Genomic DNA, 20,841 nt, shown 5'->3' with positions numbered 1-20,841 from the left:
GAGATATTTTCACCAAATTTGACACACATATGTATGGACACACCCTAAGGACACGTAAAAAAAATGGTGGGATTGTGCCTCTTGGTGTCACTATAATTGAACATAACATGAAATTGCCATTGACTATAATGGAGTTTTATGATATAAAATGCTATATTTTATGAATGCATTGGTGTACCATTCCGAAACTTTATATGTACCATGGAGACCATGACCTGAAAGTACTCAAAATGTTTTGAGACAGTGCCACCTTGTGGTCAAAAGTTACAATGAAATGTCAAATAAATTCTTATAGCTTTCTGAGAATTTTGCCTATTGTAATGAGACTGGTATTAATAGATTCCTTGGGTCATGCTTAGAACAGTGATACCAATGTTGCTGTAGTCAGCCAAACGTCATCTCTGCCCTTTTGATTTTCTTTAAAAACCTACTTTTTCTAACTCCTCCTAGACCGTTGGTCCGATTTGCACCAAAATCGAATCATATCATCTTCAGACCATGCTGACAAACAGTTATGGATTTCATGTTGATAGACAAAACGGTGTTCACATACCACAACAACGAATTTGAGGCATGATGCCAAAATGACACTTGATGCCGTATCTCTGCAATGCTTTGGCATATTGACACCAAACGTTGTGTGTGCCATTGTCAACTCACACAGAACACACCACATTGACTTGATAACAGCACCACCTATTGTTCAAATGTTATAAGCCAAGAAATCATATTACTAGAGGTTTACAGTGGTGTGAAAAAGTGTTGGACCCCTTCCTGATTTTTAATTTTATTGCATGTTTCTCATACTTAAATTTTTCAGTTCATCAAACAAATTTAAATATTAACTAAAGAAATCTAATCCAAAGAAATTCAGGAACAAATTAGAAAGAAAGTAATTGAGATCTATCAGTCTGGAAAAGGTTATAAAGCCATTTCTAAAGCTTTGGGACTCCAGCGAACCACAGTGAGAGCCATTATCCACAAATTGTGAAAACATGGAACAGTGGTGAACCTTCCCAGGAGTGGCCGGCCAACCAAAATTACCCCAAGAGCGCAGCGACGACTCATCCAAGAGGTCACAAAAGACCCCACAACAACATCTAAAGAACTGCAAGCGTCACTTGCCTCAGTTAAGGTCAGTGTTCATGACTCCACCATAAGAAAGAGACTGGGCAAAAATGGCCTGCATGGCAGAGTTCCAAGACAAAAACCGCTGCTGAGCAAAAAGAACATAAAGGCTCATCTCAGTTTTGCCAGAAAACATCTTGATGATCCCCAAGACTTTTGGGAAAATACTCTGTGGACTGACGAGACAAAAGTTGAACTTTTTGGAAGGTGTGTGTCCCATTACATCTGGCGTAAAAGTAACACAGCATTTCAGAAAAAGAACATCATACCAACAGTAAAATATGCTGGTGGTAGTGTGATGGTCTGGGGCTGTTTTGCTGCTTCAGGACCTGGAAGACTTGCTGTGATAAATGGAACCATGAATTCAGCTGTCTACCAAAAAATCCTGAAGGACAATGTCCGGCCATCTGTTCGTGACCTCAAGCTGAAGCGAACTTGGGTTCTGCAGCAGGACAATGATCCAAAACACACCAGCAAATCCACCTCTGAATGGCTGAAGAAAAACAAAATGAAGACTTTGGAGTGGCCTAGTCAAAGTCCTGACCTGAATCTTATTGAGATGCTGTGGCATGACCTTAAAAAGGCGGTTCATGCTCGAAAACCCTCCAATGTGGCTGAATTACAACAATTCTGCCAAGATGAGTGGGCCAAAATTCCTCCACAGCGCTGTAACAGACTCATTGCAAGTTATCGCAAACGCTTGATTGCAGTTATTGCTTCTAGGGGTGGCCCAACCAGTTATTAGGTTTAGGGGGCAAGCACTTTTTCACACAGGGCCATGTGGGTTTGGATTTTGTTTTCCCTTCATAATAAAAAAAACTTCATTCAAAAACTGCATGTTGTGTTTACTTGTATTATCTTTGAATAATATTTAAATTTGTTTGATGATCTGAAACATTAAAGTGTGACAAACATGCAAAAAAATAAAAAAATCAGGAAGGGGGCCAAAACTTTTTCACACCACTGTATATATGATTTTTCAGCCGTTTTGACTAAAATAATCCTAAAATGGCTTCAATTACTCATTGCTACAGTTGGTCTGATGCTCCAGCCAAACTTTCTCTCTGCCCTTTTGTTTTTCTTTAGAAACCTACTTTTTCGAACTCCTCCTACACTCTAGGTCCGATTCTCACCAAAATCGAATCATATCATCTTCAGACCATGCTGACAAAAAGTTATGGATTTTGTGTAGATACACAAAACAGTTTTCACACACTACAACAACGAATTTGAGGCATGATGCCAAAATGACACTTGAGGCTATATATATGCAATGCTTTGGCATATTGAAACCAAACTTTGTGTGTGCCATTGTCAACTCACACAGAACACACCACATCGATTTGATAACGATGCCACCTGTTAGTCAAAAGGGAAAAGTCATTCAATCATATTACTAGAGGTTTATTGATGATGTTTCAGCTGTTTTGACTAAAATAATACTAAATGGCTTCAATTACTAATTTCAGCAGTTGGTTTTATGTTTGCTTCTGTAGTGCTTGGCCCCATAATTGCTGCTTGCAGCTATATTCTTTTATTGTATCTTAATAATTTATATAATTTCCAGTCAAAAAAATTATATTTATAAAAAGTTCGTAATTTTTGTCAGCTAAAGCATCTGGACATGTTTGCAGGTAATAGTTTTCAGCCGATGAGAATTTTTGAGCAGACAGATTTTTACCACAATACTCTCACATCCTAAACAGATTTCACGCTACTTCCTGTCCACTGTTGTACTGTCTACAAAACAGCAGCTGTGTTTAAAATACAATTTCACAGCTGTCGCAATGGCGGCTTTGTCTTTTGCCAAATTTACGATGTACAGACATCCATGTGTGTATACATACTCATCTGTGGCCATATGTGTTTGTGCAACTCATCATTAGCATAATAATGTTGGTATTCCATCTGGAGGCTCTAATGTTATTATTCAACTCTTCAACAGAATTAAATACAATCACTCCTCAAGTTCAGTGCAGCTTTCGGACACATCTCTCCTGAGTTCTGTGTGCAGAAGTCTCATTTTCGTGCATATTCCCCAAAGATAACCGTGAAAGATTTACTTTATGCAATGTGTGATGATGCATCAGATCATGGTGCAGACACAGGTCAAGGCAACGATTTTCTGTGGTATTTTACATTTACATTTTTTTTCCTAAAGAAGATGGTAGATAGATAGATAGATAGATAGATAGATAGATAGATAGATAGATGATAGATAGATAGATAGATAGATAGATAGATAGATAGATAGATAGATAGATAGATAGATAGATAGATAGATAGATAGATAGACTTTTGAATATATTCAAAATTCTATCTATATAATTCTATCCATTCTATCTATACTATTCTATCTATCTATAGAATTTTGAATATATTCTAAATATATTCTGATAATAGATTTTGAATATATTCAAAATTCTGCTGTAAGAATATTAACCCATACTAAATTATCTGCTTATATTACCCCTATCTTATTTAAACTCCATTGGCTCCCTGTATCATCTCGCATTACTTACAAAATTCTTCAGCTTACGTTTAAATCTCTCAATGGCCTTGCTCCTCCTTATCTCGCTGATCTCCTGTCTCCTTACCTTCCGCCTCGATCACTTCAATCTTTAGGATGTGAACTTCTTACTGTACCTAGATTTCATCTATCCTTAATGGGTGGCAGGTCATTTTCTGTTGTTGCACCTAAACTATGGAACTCTATACCATTGGCACTAAGGACAATAACCTCTTTCTCTGTATTTAAATCACAACTCAAATCCTACTTGTTTACCCAATACTATCAGTCATATTATGTTCTTTAGACATCCTATACTACCAGCTGTGATTCTCTCTGAGTATTTTCATTCTGTGTATTTTTGTTGCATTCTCTATTCTTTGTATGTTACTTATTGACATTGACTTTTTTCCATTATTACTTATACTATGTTATGCATCTCTGTTTTCTGTACATAATTGTACCATGGTACGCAACTGCAATCATGTCTATCCTCGAACTGGGCAAATGTCTTCTGTTCACTTAACTGATTAATTGATTGTGAAATGACTGTTTATGATTATGTGAGTCGACAGTCTAATATGTTTCTGCTTTTGTACAGCATCCTTGAGCTTGGGAAAGGCGCTATATAAATAAAACATTATTATTATTATAGATAGATTATAAAATAAATAAATTATTTAATGCAGTGCAATAACAGTTCAAACATTACATTTATTAATTATTCATTGTTTATTTTATGTTGTTATTTTTCTGTGGAACACAAAAGGGAGACATTTTGATGAATCACAACAAGAACAGCTTATTTCCATATAACAGCAGTCCACAATGGGCACATTTATCAATAAAGTAAATTAAATTACATTACATTACATTAAACAATAATAGATAGATAGATAGATAGATAGATAGATAGATAGATAGATAGATAGATAGATAGATAGATAGATAGATAGATAGATAGATAGATAGATTATACATTGTTATACATTTTTAGCTTGCCAAACATTGTCACAATCATTCACTATCAATATCATTGTAGAAAAGATAATATTCCTTTCAAATTCCTTTTTGTTCACTGTGGAAGAAATAACAGTATAGAATGATTTAGAATGACTTGAGCAAAAATGATACTAAAACATCATCTAACTTCTGGGGTGCCTCAGGGCTCAATTCTTGGACCACTTCTCTTCTCTGTCTGCATGGCATCACTAGGTTCTGACATTCAGAATCATGGCTTTTCATATCACTGCTATGTTGATGATACTCAACTCTACCTCTCATTCCATCCTGATGATCCAACGATAGCTGTTCACATCTCAGCTTGTCTAACAGACATTTCTTGCTGGATGAAGGACCATCACCTTCAACTCAACCTTGCCAAAACAGAGCTGCTTGTGGTTCCATCAAACCCATCGTTTCATCACAATTTCACCATCCAGTTAGGCACATCAACCATAACGCCTTAAAAAACAGCCAGAAACCCTGGAGTTATGATTGATGATCAGCTGACTTTCTCAGACCACATTGCTAAAACTACCCGGTCTTGCAGATTTGCTTTATCAAGCAAACATCAAGCTTGCGTTCTGCAAGTGAATGGCGCATTATTGAGCCATCCCAAAGAGGCACAAAATCATTTTCCCTGACTTTTACATTAAATGTTCCCTCCTGGTGGAATGACCTGCCCAATTCAATCCGAGCAGCTGAGTCCTTAGCCATCTTCAAGAATCAGCTAAAAACACATCTCTTCCATCTTTACTTGACCCTCTAACTCTAGCACTGTTTTACTATTTTAATTCTATTCTTTAAAAAAAAATACTTGCACTCTATTCATTTACTAACTGCTTGTTTTCAGTTAACTAACATTAGCTTCTCTATTCTTTTTGTATTCTATCTATTTGTTTTATTTGATTTATTATACAATTAACAAAAAGAAAAAAAAACTCTAACATAGCTTGCTCTATTCTGTTTCTATTCTATCTGTTTTATTTTTATTTATTATATAATAAGAAATAAAAAACCTTGCTACGTGTATTGCGTTAGGCTAACTAAAACTTGTCATAGCACTTGCATATTGCTCTTTTGTTGATTTTAATTGCATCCATTGTCCTCATTTGTAAGTCACTTTGGATAGAAGTGTCTGCTAAATGACTAAATGTAAAACTATTCCTTATATTCCTGTGTTATTACTATATTAAATTATTACAAAAAAAAAATCTTTATTTTGCTGCATTGTTACTATATAACTATTCCTTTATTATTACTCAATCAAGAAAAATAGGGAATACTGAGTTTGGAAAGAAACTCTCAGAGCTGAGGTATACTCCAGTGGGGAAGAAGTTTCAAGCGCAAACTGTATAATGTCCCATTAATTCTTTCTTTCCCCACTTTCCTGTTTTCCCACTTTTGACTGTCCTATTTAAATAAAAAGACCAAAAATAAATCCAAGAAAAAAGGAAAGACACAATTAGAGGTCATGTGTTATAGTTATTCTTCTGAACATTACACAAGAACAAGATGTGTGATACTGAAGACAAAAGTTGTTAAAGCACAGAGGTGACAGTTAGAAAAACTGTGCATACCATAATTAAGAGTATTATCATGCACTTGTAATTGTCTGTGTGCATGTGCATATCTTCACAATTCATAATTGATTTTAGTTAAATTACTAATTGATGGGAATAAAAGTCATTTTAGTATTTTCTCATCCTCATGAAGTTCCCAGCCTGTTGTAAAATAAACAGGCATATGAACAACTTTAATGAAATTGTAATTGTGCTTTTCTGGAAGTTTCAAAGCTTTCATGTCTCTTTTTATTTCTCTTTCCACAAAAGAAAGAAAGTAACAACATGAATGTATGTAAATAATGACAGAACTTTGAAAACTGAGTCCAAAACAGCTGTGAAATGCTGTTACAATGATTATAAAAGATCGAGAGGATTAGATATCAAAACAGAAATCAGATCAATTTGCAGGAGCTCTGAAATGTAATTTGGTATTTGAATTTCTGTGAAGTCTGTCGGACAAATGCTCGGCCATTTCTCCTTCTCTCTATCTCATTCTCTTTCTCCCTCATTCTCTCATTCTCCCAGTTTCTCTTTGTCTAAAGAGAGAATAAAAAGAGGCCTCTTTGATAAAAAGAGGCTATCTGTCTTTAGCATTTACATTTACATTTAGTCATTTGGCAGATGCTTTTATCCAAAGCGACTTACAAATGGGGAATACAAAAAGCGATTCATCTTGAAGAGGCAATCAGACAGAGGAAGTGCTCGTAACACCAAGTCTCAGTCATTGTTCAAATAAGTACAAGCTAGTAAGGGAGGGAGAGAAAGATAGAGGGAAAGAGTTTTTTTTTTTTTTTTGGAGTATAGGATGAAGTCAAGCACTGCCAAAAGAGATGAGTTTTCAGTTGTTGCTTGAAGATTGACAGGGATCCGGCATTCCGGATAGGGGTGGGAAGATTATTCCACCAGCCAGGAATGGTGAACGAGAATGTTCTGGAGAGTGATTTTGAGACTTCTGGAGGGGATGTAGGTTTGTAATAGTGAGTGGAAGTAGGAGGGTGCTGAGCCTGTGGTAGTTCTGTATGCAAGCATCAGTGTCTTGAACTTGATGCGAGCTGCCACTGGTAGCCAGTGCAACGAGATGAAGAGAGGTGTAACATGCGCTCTTTTGGGCTCGTTGAAGATCAGACGTGCCGCTGCATTCTGAATCATTTGTAGAGGTTTGATTGTGTTTGATGGCAGACCAGCCAGAAGAGCATTGCAGTAGTCCAGTCTAGAAACGACAAGGGCCTGGACAAGAAGTTGTGCAGCATGCTTTGTCAGAAAGGGCCTGATCTTTCTGATGTTGTGTAGTGCAAACCTGCAGGATCGAGCACTCTTTGCAATGTGCTCTTTGAAGGTCAGCTGGTCATCAAAGATTACACCAAGATTTCTGACCGAAGTTGATGGGGTAATCATTGATGAGCCTAACTGAATCGTGAAGTCATGCTGTAGAGTCGGAGTGGCAGGGAAGACAAGAAGTTCCGTCTTTGCCAGGTTGAGCTGTTCTTTCATCCATGCCGAGATGTCCGCCAGGCAGCCTGAGATCCGTACAGCTACCGTTGGGTCATCTGGTTGAAAAGAGAGATCGAGCTGTGTGTCATCGGCGTAGCAGTGATAGGAGAAGCCATGTGCATGTATAATGGGACCCAGTGATGTAGTATATGTGGAGAAGAGGAGGGGTCCAAGAACCGATCCCTGAGGAACTCCAGTGACCAGTTGATGTGGTTTGGATACCTCCCCTCCCCAGGCCACCCTGAAAGATCTACCGGTGAGATAGGATTCAAACCAGCGAAGTGGAATCCCAGTGATGCCCAGTGATGAGAGGAGACAGGAGAGTCTGATGATTGACAGTGTCAAAAGCAGCAGAAAGATCCAGCAGAATGAGGACTGATGATTTGGAATCGGCCTTTGCAATTCGCAGGGCTTCAGTGACTGAGAGTAGCGCAGTCTCTGTTGAATGGCCACTCCTCAAACCTGACTGTTTAGCATCCAGTTTGTTGTGCTGTGAAAGAAACCGTGAGAGCTGGTTGAAGACAACTCGTTCGATTGTTTTCCCTACGAATGGAAGGAGAGAGACCGGTCTGTAGTTTTCTAAAAGAGAAGCGTTTAATGTAGGTTTTTTGATCAGTGGGGTTACCCGAGCCTGCTTGAATGCTGTGGGGAAGATGCCTGTGAGGAGAGATGTGTTGATAATGTGTGTGAGTGCCGGTAAGAGTGTGGAAGAGATTGTTTGGAGAAGGTGTGAGGGGATTGGGTTGAGAGGACATGTTGTAGGATGGCTTGGTCCGATTCTCACGAAGAACATCAGATAACCAGGGGTTAGAAGGGGCAGCCCGTGCTGGCATGGAGGAGAGAGGACAGATGTCGTCTAGACAAGAGGTTCAGGTAGAGCATAAAGTGTCAGTAGCTGCATTCACATCCAGAGAAGAGAAATGGGTAGGCGAAGGAAGAGAGGAGGATACTACAGAGGAAAGAAGGGAGGGGGAAAGGGAGCGTAGGTTGCATCTGAAAGTAACCGGTAAGGGAGATGGTGGCACCTGGGTAGCAAAATGTAAAGTAAATGTAATGAAGAAATGGTCAGAGATATGTAGTGGTTGTACCAGAATGTTATCTGTAGAACAATTGCATGTGTAAATTAAGTCGAGTTGGTTGCCTGATTTGTGCGTGCTAGTAGTGGTGAGGCATTTGAGATCAAATGAAGCTAGGAGTGACTATAAGTCTGTAGCATAAGGCCTGTCTAAGTGAATGTTGAAATCGCAGAAGACTAAGAGTGGAGTGCCATCTTCCATGAAAGAGGACAGCAGTCAGTCCAGCTCATCTAGGAAGGTTGCTAGAATTTGGCCAGGGGGACGGTAGATTACCACAATCTGGAATCTTATAGGAGCTGTTACAGTAATGGCATGAGATTCAAATGAGTTGAGATTGCCTAGGGGAGAGTGGGTAGAGTATTTCCAATTGTTAGAAATGAGCAAACCATTGCCCCCACTCCGGCCAACTTGCCTAGGGGTGTGAGAGAAAGAGAAATTGTGAGAGAGAGCAGCTGGGGTTGTCGAGTCTTCTGGATGAATCCAGGTCTCAGTCAAGCCCAGGATGCTGAGTGTGGAATGTAAGGAAAAAGCAGAAATGAAGTCGGCTTTGTTGACAGCTGACTGGCAATTCCAAAGACCCACAGAGAAAGAGGTACAGTGGAAGATGTAGAGATAGGGTGCAGGTTAGCAGGGTTACGTAGCCTTCTGCGTGTGTTTTAGAGCGAGGTTGAGCGAGAACCGGAATGGTTTGGAAACACATGATAGACGTGGAAGGATAGAGGATAGGAAAGTGTGAGGGAAGATAAAAATGATACTTAAGTGTGTGCTCTGTGTCGTTGCTCGGTTAAAGTCGTGCAGGAAAAAGTCGTCTGTCTTTACACTCGTTGGTCTTCACACGAGGAGGCTGAGCACGATGGCTGTCAGCGCTTGGACATCAAATAAATACAGTCTAGGAAACTAGAGTGAAAACAGCTGTGGCCGGCTTCTGATCAGCCCAGCCAATAAGGTTAAAGGACTGCTAAAAGCTCAAGACGAAACTAACACTTTGCACAAACACACAGGCTCGTTCTCAGCTGAGGCGCAAATTATTCTAATTACCAGTAAGTGCAATCAAACATAAAAACCCCAACGAAAATGCAGAGTAGAAATAGGAAACAAACTATTCCTTCTTAGCAGCAAGTAAATAATTTAAACAACAGAACTGCGACCAAGTATTCAAAACACTTACGCGAGCTGACGTCCATCTCTTCTGGTGACTAATCGGCTTTCCAGATTTTTAGCACTGCTTCATTATCTGTGATGTGTTGGTCAGAGGTGTCAGCACCTCAGAAGAGCTGGTGCTTTCACAAAATACAATGTTGACACTCACAACCAAATCTTTTAACAGATCACTAAACCTACTGACATGCATTCAGTAACAAAGAAAAAACAAATGTGTCTGTTCTACTCTTACATAATTTATGTCCCAGAACACAAGTGCAAATAGTGTAGAATGTGATTTTGTCATTTACAAATTCATTTTCATTCATTACTTTCATAGGTTTCCTTAGAATTGCGAGTTTATACCTTCAAATTTATATTTCAGTTAAAAAAGTCAGAATTGTGAGTTCTAAACTCAAAATTGCGAGAAGTCTGAATTGTGAGATAAAAAGTCACAATTACCTTTCTTATTTTTAGTTATTTTATTCCGTGGCATAAACAAGCTTCCACAGTATACTTGATACTGTATTTTATTTTTTATTTTTTAATTGAACAGTAGCTGAAATAGGACACAATATGTAATGTTACACTTTTCAAAAAGTGTATTTTTGTCACATGGCCTTACTACATACATTTTTGGTGCCCAGTTATCATAATGGAAAAGAAAAGTTATTTGCCATACCGTCCAAACAAATAAATGAACAAATAAAGAAATAAAGATGTTAAAAACTGTGGTAGATTTATGCTGAGTTTCATTTTTCACACTGCAAGATTCAGTTGAGTGCATTGTGGGATACAGCACTCACTGCAGTATACTCTTTTGTATACTGTACATTTTGGCAAGTGTCATCAAGATTTTGTATGCTATGCATAGAGAAAAACACATACTGTACAGTTTTTAAATGTACAAACCTAAACCTATACTGTAAAAATAAAAAAAAGACTTGTCAATATTGTAAATAAAACATATTTTTAGAGTAAAGGCCATTGCACACTGAGTCTGAAATTTTTGCATGTTAAAAAATAAATACAACCTCATGTTGAGTCAATCACATTTACACACTGCCTTTTGTCCGTCATAAAAAAAATCGGATCAGGTTCAATTTTCGGCGTTTTTGCATTCATAGCAAGCATTTTGATAGGAAGGATGACGAATGCGAAAAATAAAAACGAAAAAACACATACGAAAATTTCGGACTCAATGTGCCCAAAACCTTTAGTTTTCCAATAAAATGCTATTTATGTTTTTCTACTTTTTTCTACTAAATTTCAATTCAGTGTGTTACTTGAGTTTCTTAGTAATTATTGTTATGAAATTTACTAGCAATTTCTCAGTTTAAGAAACTGAGTTTACTATTTCACGCTAATCAGAGCCGATCCTCTGCGTAGGGCCCCCGAAACACCAGGGGGCCCCTTTGCTCTCAAAGATGTTTAATTTTAGTTTTGTTTTTGAGTTTGGCCAGTGGTTATGAAAACATGAATGATCATTTCTTTTAATGTGGTGCATTGTCTCCCTCTCTACATAAAAATCAGTCAAATCATGTAACGTGAATGTCGTACAGTCTCTTGCTCGAGACAAAAAAAAAAATGTGTTGAAAGCGTACCAAGAGATACTGTTTCTTTCGTGAGCGCGATTCAAGATGGAGTGAAACACAGACAAATGAGTTTCATCCATTCTTTCATCCCAACACACTTTCCTCTCACAAGCAAAGTATGTAGGCTATTTTTATGGCATTCAAAATATCATATATTATAAAAAAGATTTTTCAAAGTTGTAAACAAAACAGATTATCGGATTACATCTTACAAAGTTCTATATCTGTCTTTCTAAAAAAAAAAAAATTTGATTCAATATGTTTCTGGTCACTAATGGAGATGAATCGCTCAAAGTAGATTTAAGAGCCTTGTTTTATGAGGCTCATTTGTGGCTTTCCCCAAGACATTAAGCATAAATTAAAGCTCATATAAAAGCATGCCGTTATTGAGGTTAAATAGGAGGGGAAGGATTTCAAGAATTCCTGTTAAAGGTATGGAAAGTGGATATTTTAACTGCTCAGCATTTCTTCTAAGCATTTTAATTAGCTTTATTTGGCCCTCACTAGTCGTGCAGTGCAATCCTTTTTTTTTATGGAAATATTCAGAGAACTCATGCATAATAATTGTATAAAAAGCGTTTTGGGTGGGAAATATTTTTAGACTAAGCACCACATGTGCTTGGATTTTGAGTGACTTTTATGTTTATTCGCAGTGAAAACAAAGTAAATATCTACTTTTACAAGTGCAGATCAGCTTCCCTCTCAACTTTCCCTCCTTTTTTTCCCTCTACAGGAAGGTTGGCCATAATGTCTTGTGTTATTTTTGCCAAAATAAACAGAATGGATAACAACCACAAACCTCAAACCACTGTAATCTCTCAGAAACCCCTCCTGTCATCACCAATTTCTGCCAGAGACTGTTTCAGGTACCAGCCTGTATCCGAGCTCATGTGATGAATGTTAGACGTTAGGAAAGTCTGTGAGTGAAGAAAAAGTGCACTAAGAGCGGTGCAGGATGGAGGTCTTCAGTAAACTCTTTTGACCCTCGGTGGCTGCGCTGCATTTTTGTGTTTATAAAGGTTTCGCCAAAGGGAGTTCGGAGCTAATTTATGTAGCATTCGAAAACAAAGTGTACTCAGCACTACGAGACTAGAGGGCTAGTGGCTGTGTATCAGTTTGATGAGTGTGTGTTTATACATGGTGCACATGTGCTGGTGAGGAGCGCCGTGGCCCTTCATGGAGATCTTTGAGCTTAGAGCAGCAGCTCCATAGCTTTCCAAATAAGAATCAAAACATTTTATAATCAGGTTACTTAAAGTGTGTTGGGGTCAAAAATATAGGTCACAGTCAAAATGTTTCTTCAAACTGAGGTAATGAGAGAACTTGGTTAATATTTTCAATGCTTTTAAAGCAATGTTTTAGTTTCAAAACAAGTAAAACTATATATATATATATATATATATGTATAGAATTAAAATAATAGAATATACTGAACTGAATGTTATGTTTTCAACACTTAACTGCATGTTATTTACAATTCAATTAAAATGTGTTGTAGTTTAAAATGATGTTGAATGCAATTACAGCAGTTGAACTTAAGAGTGCTTTTTGACTTAAGTAGGATTTAAGTTCATCTTTACATGTAATTTCATATAATTACATCTATTGTCTTTGAAATAAATAAAGTTTATTAAATATACAATACATATACTTTAATGTAATTTCTTTTGTATGATTTGTATGTCATTTAAATATATTTGTAATTACACATTTTTAATGAAGTTGCAATTTAGTACTTTTAATATATATTAAATGTTAAATCATATAACAATTAAAATGATAATCAAGTCCTTCACATGTGCTTTAATATGTTAGTCAGCAAATCAAAATAAGTGTACTTCTTTTAAAAAGTCAAGATTATCAAAACAACTATTTAAATGTATTTTAAGTAAAACTTTTGACATTACAAAGTGCACTTTTTTGAAAGTGTGTTAAGAAACAGTCTTGATAGTGAACTCTCTTTAAGTGCACTTAAGTGGCCCTTTAATTTCATTAATAGTATATTATTTGCAAGTGCAGTTTTTTTAATATATGCTTAAGATTTGAAGAACACAACAAGTGCACATTCAGTACAATTATGCACACTTTTTTCACCTCCACTGTAAGTGCCTCACTATGACCCAGATTATTTTTTCAGTTTTTTAAGGCTAGACCAGTGGAAATAAATCTTGTGGTAATCAACATTATGCCACAAATGCTGCTGGTTGAGCTTCACTTTTAATGAACCTGGAATATTTCTTACCAGGTGTAATTTAAAACCTCGTAATGAATTTTCAAACACAAAGAGCAGCGAACACAATGTGTTAGCAACACTGATAAACAAGATTTGCAATATTAATATTATTGTTAATTTTATTGCAACACTACAAACTGCATTAAATTGTCATTTTATTTAGATACTGTAGTTCTGAAAATGCTGGCTTTCATACGCAGTGTAATCCAGATGCCAGGCAGCACATTACTGAAGGCATTCTCTGTCTCTGCGTGTGACAGTCGTGTAAGTGAAAGCACAGTGTTAGGTTAGGTTAGGTGGCATCTGGGCAGTATCATGCGTGTGAGAGCGGCCCCAGATGCAAACACCAGGTGTGGCCTCAGTTTGAGAGCCGATCCTCAGCTGCAAAACATATATAGCCAAACATATACACAGCAAGAGAGCCAGTATGTGCTTATGCTGCATGGCTTTATTGTTTTTATGCTCTGGTTCTGTCCTGTTTGTTTGCTTGAGAGTTTATTCTGTCTTGCTGCCTTGTGCAGAGCTGCAGTGACAATGAGGGCCTGTATTTACTCCCAGATGTGTGGATAAAATGTTAGCGCAGGTTTACCCTCTAGTGGTGAATGGGAATAAAGTAAGTTTTCTCTCTGTGGTTTCCTAACAATTTAAATCATATCTTTAGAAAAAAAAAAAAAAAAAAAGTTTATGCTTAAGATTTATCATAATGCACAATCAAAAAAGTGTCTACCTTAACGTTTCAAATAACTTTTAGGAAAATGTCAAAATATGGGTGCAATAATCCTCCATCATCATTCAGCTTAACAGATATGTATATTTATGTAAAAATTAAACAACATACTTATTCTGACCTGTACTTATTAAAATATATAAAGGCATAAAGTATCATTTTACATTTACATTTATTCATTTAGCTGACGCTTTTATCCAAAGCGACTTACAATTGCTATATATGTCAGAGGTCACACGCCTCTGGAGCAACTAGGGGTTAAGTGTCTTGCTCAGGGACACATTGGTGTCTCACAGTGGATTCGAACCCGGGTCTCTCACACCAAAGGCATGTGTCTTATCCACTGCGCCATCACCACCACGTACTTTTATTATATCGTAATTAATTAAAAACTTGCTGAAAACTGGGTAAAACTTAGTGGTTTTAAGGATAGTGGCAAAGATTGGTCTTTTAATGTCATCTAATGATTCTTGTTTTAAATATGTCAAGATTTGTGATATACAACTCCTTTTTGTCTTTGACCCAACCCCCCTTTGACAGTTTTTTTTTTTTTTTTTTTTTAATTCCGGGAGAAATGTATAGAATAAATAGAAAATGTGCATTATTCATCAAAAAATTCAACCAGAACATTTTCAACAAATTTATGTTATGTTTCCACAAAAATATGAAGCTGCACAACTGTTTTTAACATTAATAATAACAATAATACTCAGCAAATCAGCATATAATGATTTCTGAAGAATCATGTGACACTGAAGACTGGGGTAATGATGCTGAAAATCACCTTTGATCACAGAAATAAATTACATTTCAAAATAGAATTGATTTAAAACTGTGATAATATTTCACAATAATACTGTTTTACGGTAAGCACATGAGAAGTATTATTGTGAAAAACATATATAAAATCTGTATATACATTTTGTGAATTATTATTATATAATATTATTATTATTATTTTGTAATATTGTACTATATGCAATTTTTCTGGAGGATGCTTAGATAAAACAAGCATAATGATTAAGGCTTTTTTTGGCCTGTTTTTATTTTTTGTTTGTTTTTTCACTCAAGTACACACACAAAGCGTGATCAGCTGAAAGCCACGGCGTACAGATTGCAGACCATCTGCTCACTATTCTCTGAATATCGAAGTTGAGGGCTGCATCTTCAGAACACGCTTAAAACACGCTTTAATTTCAAATATCCCACCATCAAACCTTTATGAACGCAGCATAAGAGCATAGACATTGTGCAGTGCATTTTGATCAATATCACTTTTGGTGCACAACAAACATTATAAATTGGCGTACAAGGAGACTATGAGAGTATGCCAGCACAGACGTGGCATTGTGCCTGTTCACTGCTTTACCTTATAAATAGAGTGGCAGTGTTTGGAAACAGGCTTGTCTCTCTGTTTCACAGTGTACTGGGTTTTACAGTAAACGTGATCATAGGCACTGGGTGAGCAGGATCGTGCTGTGACTGTCTCTAAAGAATTATTTGATAAATATTGATTTTAAATTAACCTGTTTACTTGGTTTCTTTTGTCACAATAAATTTTGTACGGATGCTTCTTATTCATGGTGTAAATATGGAAGAGGCTGATGTTTGCAGGGACTAAAGCTAAATTGCTTTGGATTGCTTTTGGATGTTTTTTGCTTTTATGCCGTGCAGGTAATATTAATCATAATCCAATATAGTTTACATATCAAATTTAGATGTTATGTATTGTTGGTTATGCAATAATAAGGTCTGATGCTTACCGAGCTCTCTTTTAAATGAATTCCTTGTTTATTTCCAACTCTATTAAAGCTTCAATATGTGGCATTTTTAATATCAGTTCAGAAAGCTCAGCCTGATGGATGGTTTCTAATGAAACACTTTTAGTTTCTGGTTTAGGTGGGGCAGAGGGCTCATTATGAAGTGGCAAATATCACACGTTTAATGGAATGACACTTTAGGTGGTTAAATGTTGCAGGCAGCTGAAGTGACTCAGCACATGGGAGTGTAACCCTGACCTTTCTGTGCTTTCAGAAGTACATTTTCCATTTATTTTGTCATTTTAATAAAAAAAAAACATGAGGTGATTCACAATATTAAAAGCTTTACTGTACAATAAAGCATATAAAACGTTAAGCATCACAAGACTTAGCATTTAGCATGAACTCAAATTACAATAGTATGATTTAAAAATAATTTATAACCTTGGTTATAAATATAAAAACAGTATTTTTTCTTGAAAGGTTTATCCTCAACATTACTGTTAAAATACAATTTCTCTGCAAAGAGTGCATTTCTGATGTGAATACTGAGAGAAAAATAGTTTTTCAGACTTTTGCTCTTGACTGTAAACACTTCAGAATATGTACAGTTCACGCGTCATTGACCTTATTTATTTTTATGTATGCTGCTATGAGGATTCTGTTCAGCTGACTGCATGCACATACTTGGATGTTGTTGTACCTAAAGAGCTATGGTGTGTGTGTGTGTTTTACAGAAAGCAGCAGACACACAGGCCAGTCCTGATGGCAGGCGCTTGGGGGTCAGCCTGCACTGGACTCCGGCTCTAGCAGCCCACTGGGCCCTCACTTCAACTCTAAACATTTCACAGGTCAGTGAGCAGAGATATACTCTATACACTCACACACTGTCTGTAATGCATTTTTAACAAAGAAGTCAGTAATATTATTCAGCAACAATGCTTTGAATTGATCAAAAGTGGCAGTATAGGCTTTTCAACACCTCATCTCAATTTGTAAATAATTTATGTTTTGGTTAATTGGTGGCTAATTCGTATGAGTTCATTAAATCTCTTTCATACGTTTTTGTATGACCTGCTTACGCCCCACTGATGGACATGTTTTAAGGGTGGGGTTAGTTGTCTACCTTCATTACAAAAAGTACATTTACACAACAAAGATGTACTAAAGACAGAAAGCTTTTTTAAGAGGTTCTGCATACAGACAACAATGATTCTCCTTTTCAAGGATCCGACTAAATTGACTATAAATGCTGTATTATGCATGCCAGGCCAGTAGTTGGCAATGTCACACTATACACCTGGGCACAGACTAGTAGACTAAACACGTAACATGCATGTGCATGACATCACCGTTTTCACAAATTTGCATTTTTGTAGCATGTAGATGATGATGATAATATAATATTCAAGAACTTCCACTTTGAAACCAATTTCGAAAGCTTGAAACACCCCCTTATAAATCATGTTTTTGTGTTTCCGTATGATTACAAATTCATACAAAACTGACTTTGTAAAATAGTTACATTTCCCATGAAATTGAGTTGGACACCTACATTTTTACAGAAATTTCTGTTTGAAATAAATGCTGTTCTTTTGAACTTTCTATTAATTAAAGAATCCTGAAATTCAATATATTATCATGTCTGGAAAAATGTTCGGCACAACTGTTTCCAACACTGATAATATTCAGAAATGTTACATTAGGAGGATTTCTGAAGGATCATGTGACACTGAAGACTGGAGCAATGATGCTGAAAATTCAGCTTTACATCAGTGGAATAAATTACATTTTATATATTAAAATAGAAAACAGTTATTTTAAATTGTAAAAATATTTCACAATATAACTGTTTATACTGCACATGTGAGCGGTAATGTAAATGTGCTTAAAAGTCATGCCTTCACTTAATTATTCACATTTTTGGTTTCTCAATAGTCTTTAAAATACTCTTTAAAAAAAAATACCTGGAAAGAGGGTTTATTTTCTATATCTACATTTTTTTTTCCCCTTTCGATTTTTGGTTGAAATATGTCCTGGACATTTTTTCGCCAGCTTTCGTGAAATTCATACAGATGTCAGATTCTTCATGCATAGCTCAGTAATATCTTCCATATGAACAGTTTTTTATTCCTGCTCCCATTTTAAACAGCCAGGCCACCTTACTGACAGAAAGCAAACTGTTTCTAAAAACTTGACAGATGCACATTTCCATGTCGTTGACTATCTTAAATGTCTCTTTGCTAGCAGGACGAGTGCCCATGAGGTCGTTGACGCTGGTCCTGCTCGTCCTGATCAGCTTCCAGGCTGCACTCATCATGGGAGGCCACACCCAGGCGCAGGAGCCAGCCAATCAGCACGCAGCAGCGCACCACTCACCCAGGCCTCACGGCCAATCCAAGCAGGACTCGCACTACGACGACCTAATCCCCAACGTGGACCCCAGACTCTTCAACAAGCGCCGTTTCCGCTCACCTCGCGTGCTGTTCAGCGACGTGGTCCCTATGGAAAATGATACGGGGAGCCCCAGGCGCCCGCGAGTCCGGCGGAAGACCAGCGACTTCTTGCATCGTGGCGAGTATTCGGTGTGCGACAGTGAAGAGCACTGGGTCGGCAACCTGACCCGAGCCACAGACTTAGCGGGCAATGAAGTCACGGTGCTGCCGCACGTTCGCATCAACAACGTTGTGAAGAAGCAGATGTTCTACGAGACCACATGCCGCGTGCCGAAGCCCGTCGGGGTCCCCAAGCCGGGTCAAGGAGCCAGCGGCGTTAAAGCAGGAACCTCTAGCTGTCGTGGGATCGACAACAAGCACTGGAACTCTTATTGCACCAACGTGCATACCTACGTGCGGGCACTAACGTCCTACAAAAACCAGATCGCCTGGAGGTTCATTCGAATCAACGCCGCTTGCGTGTGCGTCCTTAGCCGCAACTCATGGAGGCATTGACTGACATATTGTCTCAGCCAATCCACTGCAGCCTCCTGTCGTAAGCCCCACCCATCCGTCAATAATAACAACAGCCGCACTGCCAACGTCGGTGATCCGAGACTCCATCCCTTTTCTGATCTCGCTATGACATCGCAACCCAGTCCCCTCCTACCCTACCTCACTCTGTAAATTATTGGTCGTTTAAGTTATGAGGACTGCATGACATATTTATATAGTTTATACGGTCAGAATATAAATATAAATATGAATATATATATGTGTATATACAGTATACATAAAGCAAGCTGTTGTTGTGTTGTTGATGCTCTTATTTATTAAACACCTCACTTCAGTATGTCAATGCATGACTGCTTCTGTCGTAATCTCATTCAATCTCACTCACAGTTTAATGTGTTCTCATGGGAAAATTGTATTATTTTACGAGGTGGCAATTTTGTATTCATTTGTACGAAAAAAGCAAGGATAAAGGTCCACCTCTAAACATAACCAGCAGTGGGGCGTAAGCAGATCATATGAAGATGTAGGAATAAGATTGAAATTCATACGAATTACACTTAGCCACTAATTCGCCAAAAACGTAAAATAGTTACGAATTTCCATAAGACTGTGTTGAAAGAACTGCATACAGAGCTGCATTTAACCTTGATTTTGTGGATAACGTCACTCTCAGAAAGGTACAAATCTGTCACTGGAGCAGTTTCCTTTCAAAGGTTACCTAAATGTACACGTAAGGTACATATTAATACTTTTAAAGTAGTAAAATGTGCATTTATAGTACTTATAAGTACCATTTAGGGGTAAATAAATGTACAAAGATCTACCTTTTTTCTTTTGTATTTTAAAGGGATAGAAGGATAGATCTTCGGAATACAAATGAAGATATTTTTCGGTGAAATCCAAGAGCTCTCTGACCCTCCATAGACAGCAACGCAACGTTCAAGGCCCAGAAAGGTAGTAAGGACATCATTAAAATAATCCGTGTGACATCAGTGGTTCAACTTTAATTTTATGTCGCTATGAGAATACTTTTTGTGAACAAATAAAATTTAAAATAATGACTTTATTCAACAATTTCTTCTTTTCTATTTCAGTCTTCGACGCGCATTCATGAGTGCCAGAAAACCGGCTCCTGCATCAGCAGCACCACACGCATGCGTCGTGTACTTTTGTGACTGACACGGAAGAGAGGAACTTGTTGAATAAAGTCGTTATTTTTGTTTTCTTCGTGCACAAAAACTTTTCTTGTGGCTTCACAAAATTACAGTAGAACCACTGATGTCACATGAACTATTTTAACAATGTCCTTACTACCTTTCCGGGCCTTGAACATGTCAATTGTGCTGCTGTCTATGGAGGGTCAGAAAGCTCTCGGATTTCATCAAAAATATCTTAATTTGTGTTCCGAAGATGAATGAAGGTCTTACGGATTTGGACAACATAGGCTCATTGGAAATATGTGCCTCTACCTACATTTCTGCCAAACTCAAAAAAAACGTACTTATACAAATGAATCACTGCAGTTTCCAGTTGAAATGAACACTAGAGGCAGTAAAACTTGTATCCCTTTTCACACAAAGTATGATTTGCAGGTCCACAGTTTCGATTAATAAAGCCTAATTTTCGCATAATTACTTGAGGAATATTATGTTATGAATTCAAAA

The 20,841-nt window shown here is 37.3% G+C and overlaps 1 protein-coding gene across 1 annotated transcript in view; it reads left to right on the top strand.

Moving 5' to 3' along the window:
• LOC306860255 (neurotrophin-7-like) overlaps window positions 1-19,518 on the top strand; it is a 35,215-nt gene extending 15,697 nt beyond the window's left edge. The window contains exons 2-3 of the mRNA XM_079401857.1: window positions 16,964-17,077; window positions 18,477-19,518. Of these exons, the coding sequence (XP_079257983.1) occupies window positions 18,488-19,177 (690 nt within the window). The 5' untranslated portion in view covers window positions 16,964-17,077; window positions 18,477-18,487 and the 3' untranslated portion in view covers window positions 19,178-19,518. The remainder of the gene's footprint in view (window positions 1-16,963; window positions 17,078-18,476) is intronic.
• Window positions 19,519-20,841: the final 1,323 nt, after the last annotated feature.

This window comes from Barbus barbus (assembly GCF_936440315.1).
Source record: "Barbus barbus genome assembly, chromosome: 41".
Classification (NCBI taxonomy): domain Eukaryota; kingdom Metazoa; phylum Chordata; class Actinopteri; order Cypriniformes; family Cyprinidae; genus Barbus; species Barbus barbus.
This window is presented reverse-complemented; position numbering and strand designations above follow the sequence as displayed.